The following is a 24,729-nucleotide window of genomic DNA, read 5'->3' as shown; positions in this document are numbered from 1 at the left end:
ATATTTAAAATATAGCGGGAAAATATAAAGAAAATAATACAAGATTTCACGAAGAAAATAAAGTTACATTGTGTGATATGTAAATGTTTTAAACAAGAATATTAAAAAGAATCTGTATCTGTATCTTTTTAAAGAAAATGAAAAAGATTCTTTTCAAAATAAAGGATCTTAGATACAGATACTAGTATCTTATTAAAAATGTCAATAAGATACTGAGTACAAGATACAAAAGGATCTTGTATCTTAGATGCAAGTATTCGCGGTACTACCCAACTCTGTTATATACTATTTTTCATAGTAAAATATCGTTATTAAATAAAGTGAGTATTTAAATATATTAGCGTCCCCAGAATGCTTTATATAATAAATAAATATAATAAGTTTGGAGACAAAAAAACAATTTAAGGAAATTATCATTTATTTTTGGCGAAGGAATGAATGAGTAATACCCAACAATTACAGTTTTAATTATGCACTCTTTAGAATATATATATTAAAAACTAAATAATATTAAAATGCGAACTTTATATTGCCCCGATTCATATCATTTTAAAAATAATTATAAATTTGTACATTTTATTTAAAGGCCATTGACTAGAAAGAACTACAGAAAATATTTGGAAAACGGTGAATATTAGCCCTTCACTTTTATATTATGGATATTTGTGTTGTTAACACTCTAAATATTAGTCTCTTTATTATTTCCTGGTTCATCTCTTTCCCCTTCTTCAAAACCATCGGCACCAGTATATGATACTGGTTGTCTAGAATTGTCTGAAATTGAATTTTGACCCTGCCTTAAAGAATTATTAATTTCTTCGCTACTAAATGATGTGACTTGCTTAGGTTTCTCATCCTCGATAAACGGTCGTCGAGATTGATTAGGAGTGTTAGGTAGGGAATGTTGGTCACCATATTTAGGAAACAAGTAACCTTTTCGGGGTTTTATATAAAAAAATAAATAATAATTAAACTTGATTACTTTACTTCAACAAATTTTTTAAGGAATACTATTTTTCAAATTCTCAAATACAAGTCGGCCTTTTTGGATCACAAGTCGTCATATATGGTACCGTTTTAATGCCTATATGAATATATTTTTTTTCTACTCACTTTTTCTTTCATTTCGAAATTTTTATTTGAAGGTAGAAAGATACAATGGTTTTCTTATTAACTAAGTTGAGGGGGTTAGATTAGAGGCTTCAATGAAAAAATATCTATCATGCTTTCTTCTTCGTTTCCCAAAAATTTAATTCTTAAAATTCCAAACTCTAAACTTTTTCTATCCTTTAAATTTTTTTTAATTATAACAAAATAGGTTCAATTATTTTTGTTTATATTTGATTCCTTTCTGCCCCTTATCACTTATATATATATTGTTTCGTACAGCAAGTTGGTTGTAGCCTATATGTGTCCTTGTCTAAATCATCTAATGATTCCGGAAGTGGGATGCCTTTTGTAGGCGGAAGCAACGAAATTAAAACAGCCGATAACATGTTTAACCCGGCCATTACTAAAGGTAACAATACGACATTAATGTTTTGCTGTAAGTTAAAATAAAATATTTAATTTACATTTAGGTTATAATATTCTCGTCTGTGTTTACATTAAAGGCCCTAATAATAATTTGCTACACTTATTTTTTCCCAAAAAATAAGGGTTTAAAAATTTAAAAGTATTAGTCTAAATTTTGATTTGGTGATTCATTAGTATTCAATTATTCATTTAACGTATATTGCGCCATTCTCATTAGCATTCGATAATCTAGATAAATTTCTGTTTTTCTCATTTAAAATTACCTTTAGTAAGATTTGACTATTGAAAATATTATTTATAAGGTACCCACGAGGTAAAAAACGAAAGGGGAAATCAAAAATCCCAAACGAGTGAGTGAATTGTTAAGCCCATATCCGGTATTTCTGTTCGCAATTAATTTTTTTAAATTTTCTAATATATAAAAATCATATTATAAAAAATAATATCTTTTTAAAAATATATTAATATTTAATTTGTTTTGATTCTATCTTTCTTTAATATATTTTTTATGATTATTATACGAACTGGAAATTAACTCTTCAGTACTCTGATGAAGAAATAGAGACGTAAACGCAATTTCAAATTGATCATATATATATCATAAATTAAATCTTGAACTTTGTAAAACATTTATTTTAGATCAAGGCGATACCACACAATAACTGTGATATTGCTTAAAACAGAGGTAGATCCTCTTCAAAATAGAAATTCAATGGTTTATGAGAAAATAGCATTTTTAATCAAATTTAGATTTAAAATTCCAAATTTTTTAAAGTATCTTTTGTGATTTTTATGTATAAAAAATCCTTCATGGTGAAATCAAAATTTTTTTTAAAAAATCTTTAATTTTGTGATTTACAAAGATTTTTTGCCTAAAATTTTGGGCGAAAAAAAGATTTTCTTTAAACTCTAGTTTAAAATATTGGCCGTAGTGGCCTAATCACTTTTCCAAAAAATTTAATCAGCTTAGACAAAAATAAAATGTTGAGTATAATTTACGTCAAATCTGCAAAAATACTTAATTTTTCTTTAAACAATAAAATCGTATTTTAAAAAAAATTGTCCAATAATAAAATTAAAAACATTTCATAGATTTAATGTTCATTTATTTAAAAACAAAATTCCTAACATATCTATTTTGATAAAAAAAAAACCTGCGTATTTACCCTTTGTGAGTTTGATTAGGTCTCATTCCTTAAGTTATTTTAAAAATTAATAAACCAAAATAAATTGAATCTTGGCTCTTTATATTGGAAATAGCTTATTTGCTTAAAAGCTTTATGGGTACACCACTACCGATAAATATTATTGTAGGATAAATTTAATGAATCTGAGTTCATAATGAATGCGTTTTAAATTAATATTAATTTTTATACGCCTGGAGTCCTATAAATTCCACCAGAGTCTACTAAAGTGTTAACTACAATATTAGATAGTTCTGACTCCAAGTTTTCCAACGTATGAGAATAACGAATGTTATAGATTTTTATATAAATTTTTTTAAAAACAATTTTGCACTAATAAAATAGACACGGAGAACGTAATATAACGTTCATTCCAAAATTCATTAATAATTTGACTTAATTTAACTATTGCCCCTTATTTAATAACTGCGTTTATTGTTAATTAAGCTCCTTAAACTTAATATAAAAAAGTTCCACCCACTCTGTAAAATTGATAATTAGGGACATTTAAAAAAGAAATTTTTATTTCCTCTCCTTAGTCATTTAAAAATTAAGCACAGTACCTGACAGAGGTTGGAAATACTTCCGAGATGAGCACGAAAATGATGGCGATTGAACCTCCTATAAGACTTCGACTAGTCATGAATAAGATTATGTTTAATATGTCTTTGCCATTGCTTTCTTTTTGCAATATTTTAAAGTATGAAAGATGTAAGGAAAAGTAAGAAAGATAGATAAAGATTGAAATTAAGATATAACTATTGTCCAAATATGTAAGCTTTGCCTTAAACGTTCCATTTTTTTTATCATTCCTACAGGAGAAAGAAAATACTGTAGAAGAGATATGTTTTAAAATTAATTTTTATAAATCTAAACCAAACGAATAGCTGTTTAAAATGAAAATCGTTATGATGGGCGGGATTTCTTCTGGATTTCATAAATAACTCGTAATGACTAAAAGAAAACCAGCCGAAAACGAAAAATTAAGAAATAATGGGCATATTTGTGAATAAAATAGGAAAATGTTAATAGTATATAAGTGTTACCCTCAAAGAGCGGCAGAAAAATTTGACAGCACAGAAAAAGAGCGGAAAGTGAATTAAGCAAAAATATAGGTTTTCTTCTGCCAATCCTGCAATATTTAGAAAATATATATATATAATTGAAAATGTCATAATCTACCACTTTCATTTTACAAACCTTGATACAACAATAAATATGGTAACTCCATAATATACGCATCAATATCACTAACCAGGGATGCGAACCCGGCAAAACTTTTCCCCGGGTTAAGCTTGGGTTCGGTTCAAGGTTAAAAAATAAGTGGGTTCGGTTCGGGTTCGACCCGGGTTTGGTTTCGGGTTCAGCTCGGGGTTAATAATTTTTTAATTGATAAAAAAAATATTCTATATTTAAATCATAATTAAAAAACCAGACATAAATTTGGTATAAAAAATAAATTTTTTATTTTATTTATAAAATAAAATATAGTTAAAAATACAAAGCATAGTCATGTATAGATTTAAAAAATTTTATTTAGTCGTATTTCTTTAAATTAACAATATCCAATATAATAATTTTTACTTTGACTTGTTCACTTTCATTTTCCTCTAATTAATAATGTTTGAGAAAAAGTTAAAAACTAAAAATAAATGGCGTAAATGAATTTAATTGTTTAAAATTTATTACAATCCAAAAGGAATCTTTGAAAATAAATTTAAAAAAATTTACAAATAAAGTAAATGAATTAGGTTGTTTAAAATTTTTTGACAATTCATTTAATTGGAAATTTGAAAATATTATAAAATGTCAAGTAAATTATTAATATTTGTTCAATTATACAAATATCTTATATTAATTTAAACACTACACTGAACCCGGTTGAACCCGAGTTCAAATAAAATTCCCGGGGGGTTTTGAAAATTTTATAAACAGGGTTCAGGTTCGATTCGGTTTAAAATTATTTTCCCAAAAACCAGGGTTTCTTCTCCGGGTTCAAGTTCGGTTTCAAATTATTTTCCCAAAAACCAAGGTTTTCTTCTTCGGGTTCGGTTCAAACCCCTGTCACTAAGCGAAATAAGGGGCTCTCAAATTGAATTAAGATATAAGCGTTGCAATCATTTTAGTAGTAAAAAGATTTATACAATACTCGGAGTTGTGCAGTAAGTACTGCGAATAATTGATAAGATCATTTGTATCTTGTACTCAGTATATTTTAGACACTTTTTAATAAGGTTTATATCTTTAACTAAATCACTTTATTTGCAAAAAAAATCTTGTATCTTTTTCATTTTCTTGACAATTACAGAATTTTTTTTTAAAATTTTGTTTAAAAAAAACTCATTTAACTTTATTTTTTGATGAATTTTATATTAATTTCATTTTCTTCCTGTTGTTATATTTTAAAAATATTGATAAAATTCATAGTACAATAATAATTTATTATTTATATTAAGATAAGAGGCACGTGCATATAAATTTGCTTTGGATGAGGGAAGGGGAAATAATTGGACTAGCACAAGTGACTATCTATTAAATAAATGTCTCGAAAAATAACTTTGCAAAAAATATAAATTTTTTTAAACATTTAAAGTTTTATGTATAAATTTAAATTATATATATATTAAAAAAATGTTGTAAATATAGATTAAAGGCAAAAAAATACTAAGAATTATTTTATATATTTAAACTTACACAGTATTCATCAAAAAAATTGGGAAAAAATATAATTAAAAAGCAAAATATAAATTTATACGAAATTCAATCTTCTCTGTGACTGAGCTAATTTTTTAATGATTTAATCAGCGCTTTGTGCAAACTCCCCATGTATATTAAGAAGAACTAACCCATTTAATCTATCTTCAGGTGTAGTATTTCTCAAGCATGTTTTTATTCCTCTTAAAGAAAATAAAATTATTTCATGGGTGGAAGTACTGATGAGTAAAGATTTTGTTATAGGAAAATAATATAAAATATGTTTGAAATTATGCAAAGATTCTACAAATTTTTTTAGAACATTATCAATTGTTGTTAACCTTTTAAGAACTTATCAATTGTTGTTAACCTTTTATACCATAGTTTGCATTTAGCTAGTATGCTTCATGGGATACTTTAATATCCTCACAATGAAAATCTGCCAAATGTTAATTTTTTTCTCTATCCAGATTTGAAATAGATTAGGAAGGATTCTGCGGTAAAAATATTTATAGATTAGTACTATGCTGAATCAAGAACCTTGATTTAAATAATAAAAAAAACCAAGAGGGAGATTGAGAATTTTATTTTAAAATATCAACTGACCCTTATAAGGGTTTCCCATATAAAAAAGAAAAATCCCAATTTAAAAAGTAAAAGTATCAATATAAAAGGAAAATGTATGATCAAAAAAGGAGAAGGGTCAATCATAAAAAGAAAAGATCCAAACAAAAATGGAAAAGGACCGATCAAAAAAAGAAAAGTATCAATCAAAAAAGAAAAATTACCACTCGAAAAAGAAAATCGTTATTTTTTTCAATATTTAAAAAAAATTTATAAATTTTTAGATTTTTTATTTTTTGTTCTTATTTTATTTCTAACTTTTTGCAACTCTAAGTTTTTTCAATTTTTTTTTCTTCTCATTTTTGATCATACTTTATTGTCTTTTTGAAAATTATCTATTATAATTTTCATTTAATTTTTATTTCTCATTGACAGATAATTTTTTTAAAATTAGTTTTGCATATTAAATTATTAAACTCCAATTGCTGAATTTCAATTAATCGTTAGGTTATAATGTACCTTTTTAAAATTGAATAAGTTTGAACTATAATACTAAACGACATGTGAATTAATAAAATGTAATCATATATAATAATTTTTAAAATTTTAATATTTATACAAGAAGCATTCACTACTTTTGAGCAAGTAAATAATTTTTTTGTAATTATTTTTAATACTATATTCTTTGATTTACAAAAAATTAAACGTAAAAATGAGATAAATGTTATAATCTAAATAAATATAGCCTTTTTTGCCATTCATTTCATTTGATGAGTATATATTTTAAAAAGAATTTATTTTTGATTAAAAAATAAAAACATGAAGATATGATAGCAATAAGGGAAAAAACATTAACAGTGCAACAAACTAATAATTGGCGCATTAAAAAAAAGATAATATCATGTTTTAAAGTAAGCTATAGACAAATATTAAATACTCCCATTTAAAAATGGTAGTTTACCCAACACGTGCACGCAAGAAATTAAATCAAAAACAGGAAGAATATATATTAAATTGTATAAATTTGGATTGCACTTTATCCTTAAAAAAGTTATGTAAAATGATTAATGAAAGATATGATGTAGAAATATAAAAAAATACGGTATTAAGGTTACTATCAGGATTTAGGTAGACCTGCGCGCCGGCTGCATTATCGACGGCGGCGTTTCCTTTTTTAAAACGACCGGCTGGCGGCGGCGAATACTTAGACGACGTCACAAAAATCGAATATTTTTCTAACTTAAATTTTTTAATTAAAATTATAAACTCTTTGGAAACACTTTTAAAATAAAATTTATCCTTTATTATGTTTATAATTATAATTTAACGATTTCATTAAGTTATAATTATCATGTATAAATATTACTTTAATTAGATTTATAAGACATAATGAGAGTTCAGATTGTACCCAGCTATGAAAAATACACGCTCGCTGGGTGTGCTCATAGCTGGAATGCACAGGACTTTTCTAATTAATATTGAAAGTTTAGGAAATGCTCTTATCTTCCAAAAATATAGATATCATTTATCTCTAAATTATAAGGCGAAAATATGAATAACACTCATTTTCTAGACTATTTAAATATTCTTGTTGTTCCAGATTATTGTTATGAATATATGAATGTTTGGTAGCCAATAACTTAAGATAATCGAATTCTGAAACAACTTCCGTCGTTTCACATTCGGTTAATTTGTCCAAGGCAACAGAGAGGTAGAGTGTTTACATAAAAATTGCACCGGAGTAATATTTTCTTCCTTTAAATATTCATTTACTATGTTTATATATTGAAAACGAGAATCCAAAGGTGCTCCAAAGACCTAAGTAAAAAATAAAACAAAGAGAAATAATATAAAAAAACTAATTTATGTATTTTAAAATACTATTTGAAGATCGGTTATTGGAAATCTATGATAAAATTATCAAATTTAGTAAGGATATTTTGTTTAAGGGATGCTATGTGAGGATTATCATATTCTTTTACGATTAAATGATTTTTAATTTCACTACGAAATAATAAGAATAAATTTATAGTAAACCCTTTTTGGGCGGATAAAAATTCAACAGTTTAAGAAATTTAAAAGTTCATGTACCAAGTCCCAATCGGAGTTAAATAATTTGAGGTCCGGTTTCTCCATTCCAATTAATAGAATATTTATAGGATTTTTGTTATTAATCAAACCTTTCAGTATTTTTAAAATACTGGAGCCAACGTGTAGGCATATTTAATTTTAAGGTTTTGTTTTTTCTCATATGATATTTGATTTGCATATCATCATCAAACCCAAAACGATCTCCATAAAAAGGATCATTATCATCCAAATCTAAAATATCCGATGTAAATGATATCGATTCATAACATTTCCTATTTTCGATATCTTTTACATTTTCAAAATCCGATGTTTTGAATTTTAAGGCAATCACTTTTTAAATGAGATTTTCTATTTTATTAACTATTTTTATTACAACGACTATCACTAGATTATGTAATCCATATCCTATACCTAAATGATGATCATAATCTCCTAGGTGAACACTTTTCTTTACATTGGGTCTTGTATCCGTAACCATTTGAATTTTCTTGGACCCTAAATCAAATTCATTATCAAATTTTTCTATCTCGGAAAGAATAGTTTCAGCGGTATGTTTTTGAGTGACATAATGTGTAGTCAATGTAAAAAATAAAATTATTATCTATTTCGTGAAATGTAAAGATAATATAATTTCGTCGTCTATATTTGTCGGCCCACGTATCAAAAGTTATAGCATAAAATTTTGGATTGTTGACATGTGTATGCTTTCATTGATAAATACACATCATCAATCCACTCCGGCCAAGTTTGTATCTGAGATGCCATATTTCTACATTATAAAAAGTTAATAATAAAAACATGATGACTTAAAAATAAATGTGGGATGAGATCAGTTTTATTTAAATATTCTATAATAAAATAATTAGATATTTTAACAATTAAAATAAAAATTAAGATTGCACTAAAAAAAATTATAATTATTTTACAAATAACCTTTAGAAAATCTTGCATTCCAGTAATATTTATAGAAGAGAATGGCATTAAATCCTTGCAACACATGAGAACATAATTCCTTACCAGATACTTTTTTTTTATTGGGTTAGTTGCATCTTTTACATGGGTTTGATAAATAATTTTAAATTTTGTTTAGATATTTCTTCTTTACATGATAAGTCATATTTGTCAAGTTTTTTTTTATTATGTTTGATGCTGATAATTTTTGAAAAAGATTTGATTGGATAACTAATTAAAAAATTCAAAAATATTTTAAAAATTTACTCTGAAAATGAATAATTAGTTTTATCCTCACCATCTTTATCAATAATTAAAATTCCCTTTTATGATAAAAAATAAATTTTATATGATGAGTTGTAGATTGCATCAAGAAAATATTGTATTACTACTTTATAATAATTGATGTGATGGTCTTATACAAAGGATTTGAAACAACAAAAATAAAGAATAAAATATATAATAATATATCAATACCTTTTCTGTAAATTAATAAATAATAGCATATCAACTTGTTACAAATCAAATGTTTTAATAGCAACAATGTTATTTATTTTAAAAATAGAATCGAATTTAAAAATTTAAAAAATATTTAATATTACTTTTCTTCTTCATAAATAATATATAAAATAAATATTATTTTTAATAAAAAATATGTATACCGCCGACATGCCGTCACGGCGGTGGCGTGTTGAGCGCAAAAGCCTTTTGGACGGCGGCGTGGTCAAAAATCACAGGCGGCAGCTTATTTGACCAGCGGCGCACAGGTCTAGATCTAGGTATAGTTTTAAAAGGGTATCACTATGTTCAGTGAAAGAAAATACAGAATCAAATATCGAGATTCGCAAAGAATACACGAATTAGTTTGAAGATGTAGCCTATATGAAAGAAAAAATCTTTATCGATGAGAGCGGGTTTTCAATATCGATAAAACGGTTATATGGATATTTACAAAAAAATAAAAAGCCATGTTCAAGGGATAATGACAATGAATTACTATCATGCCTGCTATCACGATTGCGGGAATATTCAGATTCGAGGTTCTTGATAGCCCCTGTAACTCTATATACTTTAGCAACTTTGTGAATGAAATACTAAATCATTTTGAAGAAGATAACATGATTAATATGATCTTTGTGATGGATAATGTTCCATTTCACCATAACCATACAATTAGAGAATCGATGTAAAGAAGAGAATATACATTAAAATATTTACCACCAAAAAGTCCTTATATTAATCCCATTAAAAATGTGTTTTTTTAATAGAAGGATTTTGTCAGAAATCAAAATCCTAATAACGAGTAGGAATTAATTCGTTTAATAGGGTGAAGGAATATCTGAGGAGAATGCAAAGAATTATTTTAGCAATATGGAGACCTATATTCCAAAATATAGAAGTGGGAAATTATTGTTTCGATATTATACATCTTAATTGTAATTAAATAATTTGATATGCAAAAAATACCAATAAAAAAAATTATGTGCCAATGAGAAATAAAATAAAATTAAATCCTTTTTAAAAAGACAAAAAAGAATGATCAAAAATAAGAAGAGAAATAATTAAGAAAAATAAAGATTAAAAAGAACTTAAAGAGTTTCAAAAAGTTAGAAATAAAATAAAACAAGAAATCTAAAAATTTAAGAAAAATTAACAAGAAAAAAATTTCATAGATTTTTCAAAAAAATGGGAATTCCCTTTTCCTTTTCTTTTGGGACGTTTCCTTTGATAGACACTTTTCCTTTGAATGACACTTTTCCTTTTTTGATTGAACCTTTTCCTTTTTTGTTTGACTACCTTTTTTATTGATACTTTTCCTTTTTTTTGATCGGACCTTTTCCTTTTTTGATTGAATCTTTTCCTTTTATGACTGAGATTTTTTTTTTTTTGAATGGAGAACCCTGAATATTTGAATTTGTGTATTAGAAACGGTTAATATTTTATAATACTTAGTCCTGTTAAATTTCTGAAACTTAAAATATTCCTAAATAACTCCTAAAGTTACTAAAAAACAGTCCCCCCCCCCAGTCCCCATAGCAAATTCCTGCGTATGAGCCTGAATATTTGAAAGATTTTAATCCCATTAACCCAATTTTGCCCATAAAGCTGAGATAGAGATTTAATATTAAGCAGTTCTTTAATATGGGTCAATGCCTCAAATCAAAGAAGGCTTTTTCACTTTTTAAGAGTATAATTATAAAATATATAAGAATATATAAAATAAAAGGGAAAATTTAGAGAACAAAAATAAGAATAGAATTGAAAGAAAATTGACATTAGAAAGAAGAATGGAATACAAAGTATACTTGATGGCAAATAATGAAAGCAATTTTCCAGGAAGTTCCGTCAATCCGATAAGAGTGAAATTGACATAAATACTTCCCGGAAGTACATTAGTAGTAAAGGTCAACCCCATATATACTTGCGACATGAAAAACCTATAACAAAAAATAAAATAAAATGTACTAAAAAATCTCATATGTTCCTAGTAGATAAAAATTGACCTCAAATTAGTAAAAAAAAAAGAATAAAAACGTAAAAAGTTAATAAATCTCCTGATATTTTTTAAAACTACCCTGAATAGATATTTTTCACTTCAATATTATATAATGCTATTTTTTTACGTTCCAAAGGCGATAAGAAGATTCCTCCTCCTAAGTTCGGGATGGGTAAATAAATCTTTAAAGACCGCTATTCTAGGCTCGCTTTTTAATTCGCTGTCTTCATACCTTTATTTTAATATATTTATTTATAATTGTTTTTTTTATTGTCCTTCTTACTTTAACTATTTCCTTATGTCATTCTTTTTTATTTCTTTTCAAAATGGCGAAAAATATTTAAAATAACTTCCTCCTTACAATGATCATAAAAAATCTACATAAAAATAACAATTGTATTTTTACTTTTATGTTGTATAAAGTGATTACAGACTGATTTACAAACCAATCTAAATGTGTTCTTTTTATATAAAAAAATCTGTGGGCGTGTTGATTTTCTTTTATAATTAAGCAAGCAAAAAATGCCACGTGTTTGATCACGTTAACTATATTTACTTATTTTTAACATAGGAGAGATAAAATAACAAGTAGAATAAAATAACTCTATTTTCGGTTTATATCCAGTCAATCCACCATCTTTTTCGTGATTTTTCGAATATACTTCTATTGAAACCCGTTCAAAATCAGGAGGCAACTGGCATTTGTTCCATTTGGCAGCTTTTATGATGAGAGATTTGGCGCGATGAGAGTAGCCATTGTCTGCTAACCAATATATAGATTCGTCTAAAAAGCTTATTTTAAATAGGATAGGTTTTTTAAAAAAATCAAAGGAAATACAAAAAAAAATAAAAACTTACAAAGTGCTTAATACATAGAGGGCCAACATAAGCCCAGCTACTAATTGCAAATTTCTCCAAGCCGGAATCATAAAAGATACGAGAGCGAGTAGTGGACAACCAATACTCATACATAATGTGGCTAAGATCGGGATCAAATATCTTTTCTCTTTGGGCAGCAGTTCCGTGAGTATTACAATGTGAATAACGAACGTTCCCTTTAAACATTAAATTTATAACATTTTAATTCAATTTTAAATAATTCATTTCATTATTTTTTTTCTTAATTTTTATCTTATCACTTTCCTTTTACCTTCTTATTTTTTTCCCCTTTAGTATAAATCAAAAAATTACGGCATGCATTATTCCCTGAATAAAGCGGAGTGTCACGAAGATAAAATATCTCGGAGCGAAAGAAGATAAAATGGTGGAAATAGAGTAAAAGGAAGTAGAATAAAATAGCATGTATCTCCTTCCGTATCTGTTTTATTTTTAAAAAATATATAGCATTAGTAAATATATAAACTATAGCAGCCCCATTTGAATATTCAAACAAATACTATAAATCGGTATATTAGTACATTTATAATTGAATACAAAAAATATAACATAATATATCAACGGGGTTTAAAAAAAATTGGGTTTCTTTAGTAAATTTATTTATAAACTTTATTTTTACTATATTTAACCCTTACCATAAAATTAATTTACCAGTATAATTAGAATATAAGCGGATTATCATGATATCTTCTAAAATCAAGATGCTAAAAATAAAATTTCGATATTTTTTGCTTAACTTTGACAGTGCATTGCAACTTGCATTTAATATAGCTATTTTACTTTGTTATTATGTTCTTTTCTTTGGTCTTACATTTAATTTAATAATCCAACAAACAAAAACAAATATTTCCAAAATATATATTATTATATTAAACATTATCTATTATAAAAAAAATGTTACAAAATATCTAGGTAAAATTTTCACATAAAATGGAGCGTAAAATATAATAAAAGAATTCCAATAATTTTAACCAAAAAAAATTGTGTTTTATATGTGTTTTTTATTAATCCTTTAAAATAAATAAAAATTTAATATTTTTAAAAAAAAGTTATTGAACTCGAACCCTACATTTTAAAAAAGGGTTCGGGTTTCAGTAAAATATTGAGGGTTCTTAAGGTTCTGGTTCAGAGTTAGGGTTTTGGTTCACAGCCCTTATTGTAATGCTATTGGTATTGGTTAATTAGGTATTGGTTTTAATGATTATTATCCATATTCATTGTTTATTTTTTTATTATAATTAAAACTCTTGATTGTGCTTAAAATAAACATGGTCATTTTCAAAACGACCGAAAGATGGATGATTCCTTGTTTAATCGGAATGTTTGCATAGTAAGTATTATTTGCTTTGATTCTCTATATCTTTGATTTCACTTAAAATATCCTAAATAAATAATTGGTATTAATGTATTTCCAAATACACAAAAACAATTGCTAATAAATAGGCTAAGCGAGATCGATATTTCTTTACTCATTTTAAAGTAATAATTATTGCATCAATAATTTCACCAAAATATTTTTCGGTAAATTAAAAACTAAAGAATATCACTTGGTAAATTAGACATATACAAGGAAATATTTATATCGTTATCCAAAAAATAAAACTAAAAAATTCAGTAAATAAATCTAAAAATATAAGATATTATTTGTATTAATTAATCAACAAAAATACGAAACTAATACCTGCATTATTAGATTCATATATTCGAATAAAATAATTGTGTTGTTTGTTTCGAATAATGAAAACATTGTTTCATTTGATTGATTGAATATTCGATTAGATTTGAAAATTAAATTCTTTAAAAATATTTGGAAAAATGAAAAAATGGATTGTTAAAATTCAAAAATGCGAACAAAATTTAAAAAAAAGTTTCGCAAGGAATATGTTAAATCTCTTAAGAATAATTTTAAATATTTATGAACATTTAAATAATTTCAAATATTTAGTGATAATTTCGAATGTTTAAATATATGTATGAATAATCAAATTTTTACGAATATTTATGAGTAATAAGAATAATTTCGAACAAATAATATATTTTTCGTATTCAAGTCATTTCAATTGAATAATTTCGTTATTCGTATTTGTAAAATACGAATCGAATATCGAATAAATCGTGTTATATTTTAGACTAATATATATTACTACTATTTGATTAATTTATCAGCTATTGGTATTGGTTCTAAAAATCAATACAATATCTGATTTATTGGTATTGACATCCCTAGTCACAATCATCTATAATTAATATTGTAATCATTTGATAAAAGTGGATCTTAAAAATTCAGCTTTACCCTGAATTCACAGTTAGTATGACCCGGGGTGATGTATATAAAATATGTTGTATTTTTGTATTATTAGCCGCGAATTTTGTATACTTCGCCGCATATTCATGCAAACTGTGAATTCAGACATCATCTAAAATTGATAATTGGTTAAAATTCAATTTCTAGGAAAGTCAATATTTATATTATTTTTGATTTATTAAATCTTAAAAAAAAGTTTAAATATGAAACCTTTAATTTTGATTTTACAGTTAAAAATTAAAAGCTGATGGGTTGCCAAATCTCATAAGTCCTCGGTAATCTTTAATAAGAGACTATACTTGAGTCTCTTAATTCCCCTCAAACACTAATATCAACCCGCTTACCAAAGCTAAAACCAAAAAAACATAAGGATCTCAACAATTTTATTTTCATTCTAAATAGTCATATCACTTGCGGCTCTTTTCCGCCTATAACATTTAAGTTTTTAAAAAGTCTTAGTAAAATTAGACATTTAACCAAGGAAGCGAAAGAATTTTTATGTATTAAGACAAAAAATACAAATCAAAATTTTTGAATATAATTATGGTTCCTATTTGGGAACACAATTGTTAAATCCATAAATAAATAAAAATTTTAGGATTTTTAACTTTATTTTATTATAGTTTTTGTACATGTCATTTTTACAAATAATTTTAAATGAAAAGTTCTTAATTACTAAAAATAATAAGCTATAAATAAATGAGAAAAGTAAGTTCTTACAAAAAAAAGAAGATATATAACGCTGAGTCTTGCATTCAACCTATTTTTTTCTTTCAGAACAAGAAATGTAGTCCGATAGATCTAATCCGATTTCAAAGGCTCAAATCGGAGCCAGAATCAGGCTCAGATTGGTCTCAGGGATCAAATATATTCGAATAGTAAAAATTTATTTTTAACAATCATTTCAATACAACTTTGAGAGAACTAAATGTTTTAATAAAAATAAATCAATGGGACTTAGTTTTAAAAGTAGCAGCCATTTAGTATTTCTTAAAATCTAAATTATATTAACTTCTAACAGTTATAACAACACTAGTATTTAATAGTTCACTCGAATATTAAATTCATTTTCCTCAATTCAATAAAGAATAAGTTAAAATATAAACTTGTCAGAAAGGATAGAGAATATGATAGCTCCCGGAACACTACCACCCATGAATACGGAAGCGGCTAACGGAACCAAATAGTCTAGGCGGCACACTAAATCCCACTGAAAATTTTTTACAATTTTTAAATGAATTTCTGGAATGAAAATATATATGTTTTAAATTATTATCCATTTTTTTAAAAATTGCACTCTTGCCTGGGGGACCGGTTAAAATTTTACGAAAAGTCAAGCATGGCCTGTAAGTGGAAAGTAAAAAAGATCCTTATCTACAATTAATTCCGTTATATGTTTTTTTATCGATTATGTGTGCTAATATTCCAAGCCAATAATAACATCGAAAATGTGTCATTTTTAATCAACGAATCCGGTGCTTTAGAATTGATACAACTCCCTTAGCTACGCATATATATTAATATGGTAGAAAATGTGGTTGTATAAAATAACAGCCTTTGCTTGACAATGATACTTGTTTTTCACTTTCGAATTTTGTATGGCTAGTCATTTGCGATAACAAAAAAGGGGGGGGGCAATTAAAATTTAGGAATTAAATATGTTGTAAACACAGCAGATTCTATTTTACATCTATGGGCGCCTACATTCAAAAACTAGAACTAAAAATGCTAGCATTATAATAAATTTGTCAGATTCTATATGCAATTCACCAGAGTTGTTAAAGTAGCGGGCTACTTGTAGCACGCTACTTAGCGTGCTATCTTTTTTGGTAGCTATAGCTAATAGCGGCTACTTTTTTTGTAATTATTTAATTTTTTAGCGAGGTAAGTATAAACATGAAAATTTTAATATAATATCATAATTAAATATAATTTTTATGATTTATTATTTAATTTTGAAATTGAAATATATTTTCAATTTGTAATTTATATTTTCATTTGTATTATGAACCTAAATCACGTGTTAATAATTTAAAATGTCATCACCTATGGATATCCAAATCGTTGAAAGTGATTCAGACAATGATATTAATGAAATGGAAGATACCAGGGAAGAAAATGTTCATAATAGCTATAATACAAATCTCCCATTCCCTAGATTTAAAAATTTTTTTAAAATAAATATAAAAACCAAAACTAGCTTCAAATTTATTTGTTTAAAATGTAAAAAAAATATTTCCTCAAATCAATCCAGTATAACCTCAAGAAACACCTAAAGGTAAATTGTCATTTTTACATTCTAATAGTATTTATTTTATAAGACTGTTCATGCCAATAATTTTAAGGAAATTGAGAAACATCTAAATAATTTTGGTATAGGCGACTCTACATCCAAAAAGACTAATTCATTTCAAACCAAATTAATTAATAATACAAATGCCAATATTTCTCAGAAATTGGCTGATAAAGTTATTGTTGATTTTATAATTTATACAGTTCAGCCAATGTCCTTAGTTGATAATTCATCATTTACCATGATAATTAAAACTCTATCCCCTGGTACAACAATTTTATGCCGCCAGACACTAATGAATAAAATAGCAGATAACTTTAAAGTGATGAAAGATGCTCTAATAGTAGAGTTATCAGAGATATGGCAAATAGTTGGACACATAACACAAGGTAAAAACTTATAAAATGCAACAAATTACCATTTTTTTTACATAAATTTTTTTATAATCAAAACTAACTTTATTTTAATATTTATAAATGTTGATTTTTATATATTTACTTTACAATATCATTATAAGCAAAAAATAATACAAATTTGTTTCTAAATTTTTTTTTGATAAAAAGTAGCTAATAGCGCGCTACATTTTTTGACAAATAGCGATAGCGGTAGCGCGCTACTGATTAACAACTCTGCAATTCACTACTAATAGAAAGTATATCATAAAAACTTAAAAAAATAGAACGTTTATATGGCCAAAATTGAAACATAAAAATGGAGAAAAGTTAAAACCTAATATAATACAAGAGCATATATTAACCTGAAAATTAAATTGAATTTATTATATAATTATATTGTAATGTCAAATTAGATCATTAAGCGTTCTTTAGTGGTTATATAAAAATAACATGCAAGTTGATAAAGTCAAATTAGCAGGTATTTAAATAGAATCATATATAATTAATAATGTATTATAAAAATCTGGAAATTTTTTATTCTGTATTAGAATTGTTTATATTTCAAATTTAATAAAAGAATTTCATTAGCGATTATTCATACAATAATTGGGGCTGAAATATTATTTCTTAAGAAAAAAATAAGACATATTTTAAGTAGCGACATTACATTAAGAAATGCAGATATAGTGCATCAGGAGAAAGCTATTTTATTGAGGAAATAGTTATAACTATAACGCATTACCTTTTTAAAGTAGTGTTGTTAAACAACATATATATTTGGTAGCTATTTCATTAATTGTTTATTTTGAATAGTTCAAACAAAATATTTTATATATTTATTTAATTTTAAGTCGAAATTGCTATTTTATAATATTTGTAAAAATTTTATCAGATAAAAAAAAGGTAATAATTACAAGACAAAATTTAGTTAACGAGAAAAAAATGTTATACCTGTGATATTGCAATATTAAATTAAAATTAATTATATGGTATAAAAAAATACAATGTTTATTTTGGCTTTAAAAAAATTTAAAAATATTTATAGTTATAAACTAGAATTAGTGATCTGCATTGGGCTCAATTTTTCAAGCCCAGCTCGAAATTTAAAAAAAAATTTGTCCGGCCAATATCGAATGAATCTATTTTTTATTTATCCAGAAAATCCCGGTCCGAAATTAAAATTATTTGCCCACTAGGCCCGATTTTATTTAAATGTATAAAATTTTTACAATTATAAATAATATTCTACAAATAAAAAATAATGGCGTCTTATTTCTTGCAAAAAAAATAAAATGTATAAATTTATTTCACAAAATTGAATATTATATTTAAAAATTTAAGTCCGGTACCCGACCAAAATTTTTTTAAGAAATATCAAGCCCGATCCGATCGGACCGGATTTTGGAAATCCAATTAGAATTATCTATACAAAAGATAAAACTTGGAAAAATTTTAAAAAATACCCCCCCCCCCCCCTCCTACCCCAATCCAATTATTTCATAATTTTTCAGATGTGAATTGATATTAATTAATAGAAAATAGAAATATATATATGACCGTTAATTAAATCCAACACACAAAAAAGTTCCCACTTTATAAGCTACCTATTAAGATAAAAAAGAAAGTAAGATGAAAAAGAAAACCGCTTATAGAATTAATTCATTCAGTAAACGAGAGACGGGATAATTTAATTTAAATATTTAAAATGATCAAATATTTTATTTTAAATTAAAGAGTATCGCCATTTTTAACAATGTTTTTTTCCCTTTAAAGAAGAATTAAAGAAAAATTAGTAACTTATTAAAATTAAGACTATGAAATTTTTAGAAAAAAAGCATTTTTATAAAAAAAAAAGGAAAATCCAAATTTATTTTAATGAAATCTAATATAACCAAAGGTCTACAATAGAATGGTGCAAATCATACTTAATAGCCCCCCCCCCCACCTAAAAAAATCCTGGATACGCCTATGATTGTTAATATTTCTTATTTTTCCTTCTTTCTTTCTTTTTCTTTTTTTCTATATAAAAAATGAATTCAGAATAAAACCATAAAAAATAAAATAGATATTTACTCAGCTTGTTTGACACTCAAAAAATATTATATATCGAAACATCTGCAACCATTTCGAGTTTTGTAACCGGAATTTAAATTATTTAAACATTCAATTGTTATAATTTTACTAATACGTGTGAATAAGCTCTTAATTTGACTACAAATTAATTATTCCTTTAGTGCGCTTAAATTTAGATAACATTTTGAAAGCCATGCCATGATGAGATAATAATCTATAAAAAAAATTAAAGATTGCCTGGACTGAACTAAAAAAAAATCGGTCAGGGTAACTTACGTAAAATGTTTTTCAGGGCTGAACTTGTATTAGATATTTTTGCAGGCCCGGCTAACCCAGAAATTCGCTTTTTTTTGTTAAAACTTAGAATGCAAATATATGATTTCTACCTTTAGAAAAAAAAATGATCATGGGCTAGGGAAATTTGGTCCAATTTTTTTTTATGAGCAGGGCAAAAAATACGCTCCAGACAGTTAAAACTATCTCAAAATTATAACAGGCCGGATGCTGAGCTAATAATATAAATGTTCCTTTTAAAAAACAGAATAAAATTTAATAGAGATATGATGATGCTATGGACTGGGAGAGGTAAATGGAAAGATGCGCTTGTCAGCAAGCCTATCAAATATCTTACTTTGTAGTTTAGTCGGTAAATGGAAGAGATTGTATTATATAAACTATTTTTAAATAATAGAATTAACTAATTTTAAGATAAAAAAATAAATAATGACTATTTTTGATACCGATATTAAAATGCATATGAGGTATAACGACAATACATTGAAATTTCAAAAGTATCGCCGATATTGTTGGATAATAAAAAATATATTTCGCATTCTTTACTACTTATTCTAAAATTTAAAACTTTTAAAAATCTTATTTCCATCAGTTTGATTATTTAACAATATTACTCGTAATAATGCAACGTCAGTTTATTGCTCAACTAGATTAGTTAATGTTACTAGTGAAATTTTAGAAATATTATAACTTTAACTGTAGTGTTGTTAAATTAACTATTAACAGATTACTAAATCAGAGACCTTCATGGGCCTTAATTTTTTTGACCAAGCCCGGCCCAGGCCGACAGTAGAAATTGTTTTTAGGCCCAAGCCCGGTCTAATGTTAAAAAAAATTCCCAAGCCCGGAGCCCATGATAAGTTTCAAAAAAATTTCCCAACCCGGCCCAAGCCCACATCCAAAAGTTTAATTTTTTTTTATTTAATGAAAATAAACTATATTTAAATATATTTAGGCAACATTTTGTTTACAATACTGAAATTTATTATTATTAGAAGAAAAAAAGGCAATATTTCTTTAAAGTTAGCAACTGTTTTAAATAATCTAAATTTAATAATTTTAGGCCCAAGCCCAGCCCATTAAAAAAAGTTAAAAAATCCAGGCCCGGCCCAGACCTGCTAGATGGGCCGGGTATGAGCCTGCGGGCCGGCCCATGATGGTCTCTGAACTAAATTACCCATGACTACCTACTTTTTGGGAGGAAATTTAATTCAAACTAATTATTTTTAGGTGGTCTAAATGTGACTTTTCTAAAATATAGTTGTAACTTTTTAAATTTCAAGTTACTCAAATTTGCTTATTTATCAAAAAAATGCACCACTCATGAAATAGTCACTTTTTAGTAAAGTACTACTCAAAACGATTTCAAAATCGGAAAAAATTAAAATCACTTTTTATGAATTTTCATAATAATCATAATTTGTGTAATAGAAGTTCACGATCATAGGTGCTGCCGTTTTTTTATTTTTTTTATTTTATATTGATGTTTGCCACACCATTTGGATTTTAAAAATATAAATTTGTATAAAAAACGAAAAATTATCTATTAATTCTCAATGTTACTATTTTTATAAGAGTTGATTAAAATTTTAAATAATCTAAATTCGATTGATCTTAGTGGCGTGACCAGAATTTTTGTGCAGAGGTCCAATGTTTATTCGCGCCTTCAGTCATGAGTTTTTGCGCACTTAAAATATAATAAAGAAATTAATAATTGAATATCTATTCAATCTAAATGCAAAAATCACAGATTCAACAAAAAAAATATAATTTTAATCGAGTTTTATTTAAAAAAAATAGATATTATATTGCAATAATTAATCAATAAACTTCGTAATGGCTGAAAAATGACTAATTCGGTTTATTTACAGGTATGTCCTTAAGAAAATCATTTAGGGCAGAACTAATTTATATCGCTTTTTTTTTAATCAGCTATAAAAGAAATTTTAAATCCAGGCTGAAGTGTAGTTTCCGGTAAATAACTAGATTTAGTAGTTAATTCTACACTCCTAAAAATATGCGAAAAGGACTAAAAATAATGCTGAACTATATTAAGAAGTAAATCGCGAATAATAAAAAAAATGTTTAAATATCGTGATACAATTTAAAAATTGAATTGTATAAAAAAAATTACTGCATAAATAATGCAAAGCTAAAAATATAGTGGATCAAAAAAATTAGAATTGTACAAAAAAAAGCATATTGCATATAAAAATCATAAGAAATAACTCAAAAATAAATAAATATGGTGCATACTGATTAAAAAATGATGAAAAATATATATCAAAAATTAAATTTTCAGTCTAATTTACATTGGACATTTAGCCATTTCATCTAATAAATAAATTTTTTTATAAGAGTACTTAAAAGACTGTTCAAAGCTTTTCAATGCCTCAATAGATATTTGAAAGCTTAAATGACCTAAATTATTGCATCAAAATTTGGCATCTAGCACTTTTAATAGTTCATAACTACTTACAATAATGGTAACATAAAATGAAGGTCTTCAAAAAATATTTTTAGCTTTGCTTAAAGCATGAATTATGTTTTGATTTATTAAATCAATAAATTATTTAAAAGAAGAAAGTTAAAAAAAATGAATGACATATTATAAAATCAACATCTTTAAGAGAAAGGAGACTTTTCTAAAATAAATAAAAATTATAAAACAAAAATAATATGATTTTTTAAGGTAAAGATTTTTAAAAATAGAAAAATCATTTTTATAGAAATGATTTATATAATACTTAAAACATCTGTTGTTCAATGATTAATATTCTTATAAAAAGTAAGATCATAATGGGGAAAAAATTATTGGCATTAACATGGTCTTATTTGCTCTTACAACAAAAAGTAATAACTTGAATAATAATGAATATAATATTAATATAGATTTCAAAAAACAAATGGAGGGTATAAATGTCTTCTTGTTTTTTTCATGACAATTTAAAAAAAATATGGCCATTATAGGATAGAATATAAATATTTGTGTCTATATTTATTTCTGTTTCTTTATATTATTTTTTTTAAGATATCATACTTAAATTTATATGATAATTATTATGGTGCAATGGGCAAAAAAAAATTTTCAGGATGGGCCAGGTAACTCGTGATATATCTTTATGGCTCAATAATTTCTTAAATAAAGCTTCCAATTAGGCACTTAGGTCTTTCTCCTTCACAATAATTATCATGGGTTGAGCTAGCTAGACAACCTGTACAAAATTAATTTACAGGTAGACAATTTCAAAAATCTATACCCCTTTCTAATTATTCCATTTATTATTCTCTTTCTTCTTTTAAATTTAGTTGTATTTAGTGCCTAAGAGAAAAAATTGAACAAGATATAATAAAAAATATATCATATTATAAGAATTTACCTCAGCTATTATAGATTCCTCCCTTCTAACATAATACCATCCATTGGAGCAAGGAACAACGGTTTTATTAGTTGAAAACATATCACAGGAAGAATAAATAATTCCATTGCTTTCATAATTGGCAGGATCAGAATCATGGGTTTTATGAGGGATCCAATCATTAATTGAAGCATTTACAGGAATATTGCAATGATAAGGCATTTTTTTGGCAATAAATATTATCACAAACATCTGCAATGGTTGGAATAGCATTAAAGAAGAAGCTAAAATATAATTCTTGAGTTGGTATGGACCAAACCCTAATGTAGTTATGATATTATCTAACGTCATCGAATTAAATTTTTAAATATTTAAAATTTTAAAAATTTTCATATTATTTCCATATGATTAAGGATGGATGATAATTTTAGAAAATGTAATATTCTTATAAAATTTTATTATTTCCATATGATTAAGGATGGATAATTTTTTTAGAAGTAATATTCTTTTAAAATTTTCATATTATTTCCATATGATTAAGAATGAATGATATTTTTAGAAAATGCAATATTCTTTTAATTTTTTCTTGTTCGATCAGTTATTATTAAAGATAAATATAATCATATAGTCATTCTTATTTATTAGTCTTTTATCCTTTCTTTTTTAGGTATTCAATTTTAATGTTTTTAACTATTTTAAATATATTTTTCCGTTACTTTTTACTAGTGTTATTAAAAAGCCCGATTTAAGGTCGATTTTAAAAACGGCCCGATTAAGATTTTAGCCAAAATACTATTATGTATGCCTGGAGATTTTGTTTGCCAAAGCTTGGACATCTATTTTTAAAATTTCGAATGATACCATGAAACCATATATAGACTAGTATTAGAGTTTTTCAAAATGTCTCTATAGTATGCTGATAATATTATATAAATCAGACTGCCAATTAATATATTAAAATACGAATCAAAAAGATAAGTTGAAGTTTACCCCGAATTGGCACAAGACAAAATAACTCTGGACAGATATACCCTCGAACGAAAACAAGCGAAATATCTATTTGTTAACAGAAAATTAAAATAAATGCAGTTCTTAAAAAAATTATTAATTTGTCATCCTCACATAGTGTCACTCGTAACTAAAAATTTACTTTTCTAGAGCTAGCGAGCACGAGGAGTTAGCTAAGGGTTAGAGAGTTTAAAGCTAAATATAATATGCTGGAGATCTAAGTGTGGGGAAATTTTTTTAAAATAAATTCTACATTTTCTAAGTATATAATATATAAATATGGATATTTTGCCTAGTATTTTTTTTTTAACTATCATAGTTATTTCTGTCCGGAAATATTTTTGCCAAATGTCTTTTATCCAAGATACAAGTTCTTCTGGGCAGTAAATTTATATCAGAAATGGGCTTAAAGTATCTTGATTTAACAATACTCGCTAAATGGTCCTCATTATATATATATATTATATGCGTATAAAACTTCATGGATTAATAAAAAATCTTTCAAACATTCCTATAAAAATTAGACCGTATTCTAATTATAATATTTTTTAAATATAATATCTATCTTGTCTTACAAAAATTTATCAA

General features: G+C 25.6%; 1 protein-coding gene across 2 annotated transcripts; it reads right to left on the bottom strand.

The window, feature by feature from the left end:
• Nucleotides 1-524: 524 nt before the first annotated feature.
• LOC135926219 (organic cation transporter protein-like) lies at nucleotides 525-23,422 on the bottom strand. Of its 2 annotated transcripts, none has more exons than XM_065462008.1 (12): nucleotides 23,155-23,422; nucleotides 15,826-15,929; nucleotides 12,709-12,835; nucleotides 12,376-12,572; nucleotides 12,121-12,309; nucleotides 11,645-11,749; nucleotides 11,327-11,458; nucleotides 3,767-3,852; nucleotides 3,284-3,401; nucleotides 1,847-1,919; nucleotides 1,388-1,544; nucleotides 525-933 (listed from the first exon to the last, which is right to left on the bottom strand). In XM_065462008.1, the coding sequence occupies exons 1-12, from the start codon at nucleotides 23,404-23,406 to the stop codon at nucleotides 680-682; spliced, it is 1,794 nt and encodes a 597-aa protein (XP_065318080.1). In that variant the 5' UTR covers nucleotides 23,407-23,422; the 3' UTR covers nucleotides 525-679. The 2 variants fall into 2 exon arrangements, with proteins under 2 accessions (XP_065318080.1, XP_065318081.1); XM_065462009.1 differs by lacking the exon at nucleotides 23,155-23,422 and adding an exon at nucleotides 21,605-21,930.
• Nucleotides 23,423-24,729: the final 1,307 nt, after the last annotated feature.

This window comes from Gordionus sp. m RMFG-2023, chromosome 3, assembly GCF_954871325.1.
Source record: "Gordionus sp. m RMFG-2023 chromosome 3, tfGorSpeb1-WG-v2, whole genome shotgun sequence".
In the NCBI taxonomy this organism is placed as follows: Eukaryota; Metazoa; Nematomorpha; class Gordioida; order Chordodea; family Parachordodidae; genus Gordionus; species Gordionus sp. m RMFG-2023.
This window is presented reverse-complemented; position numbering and strand designations above follow the sequence as displayed.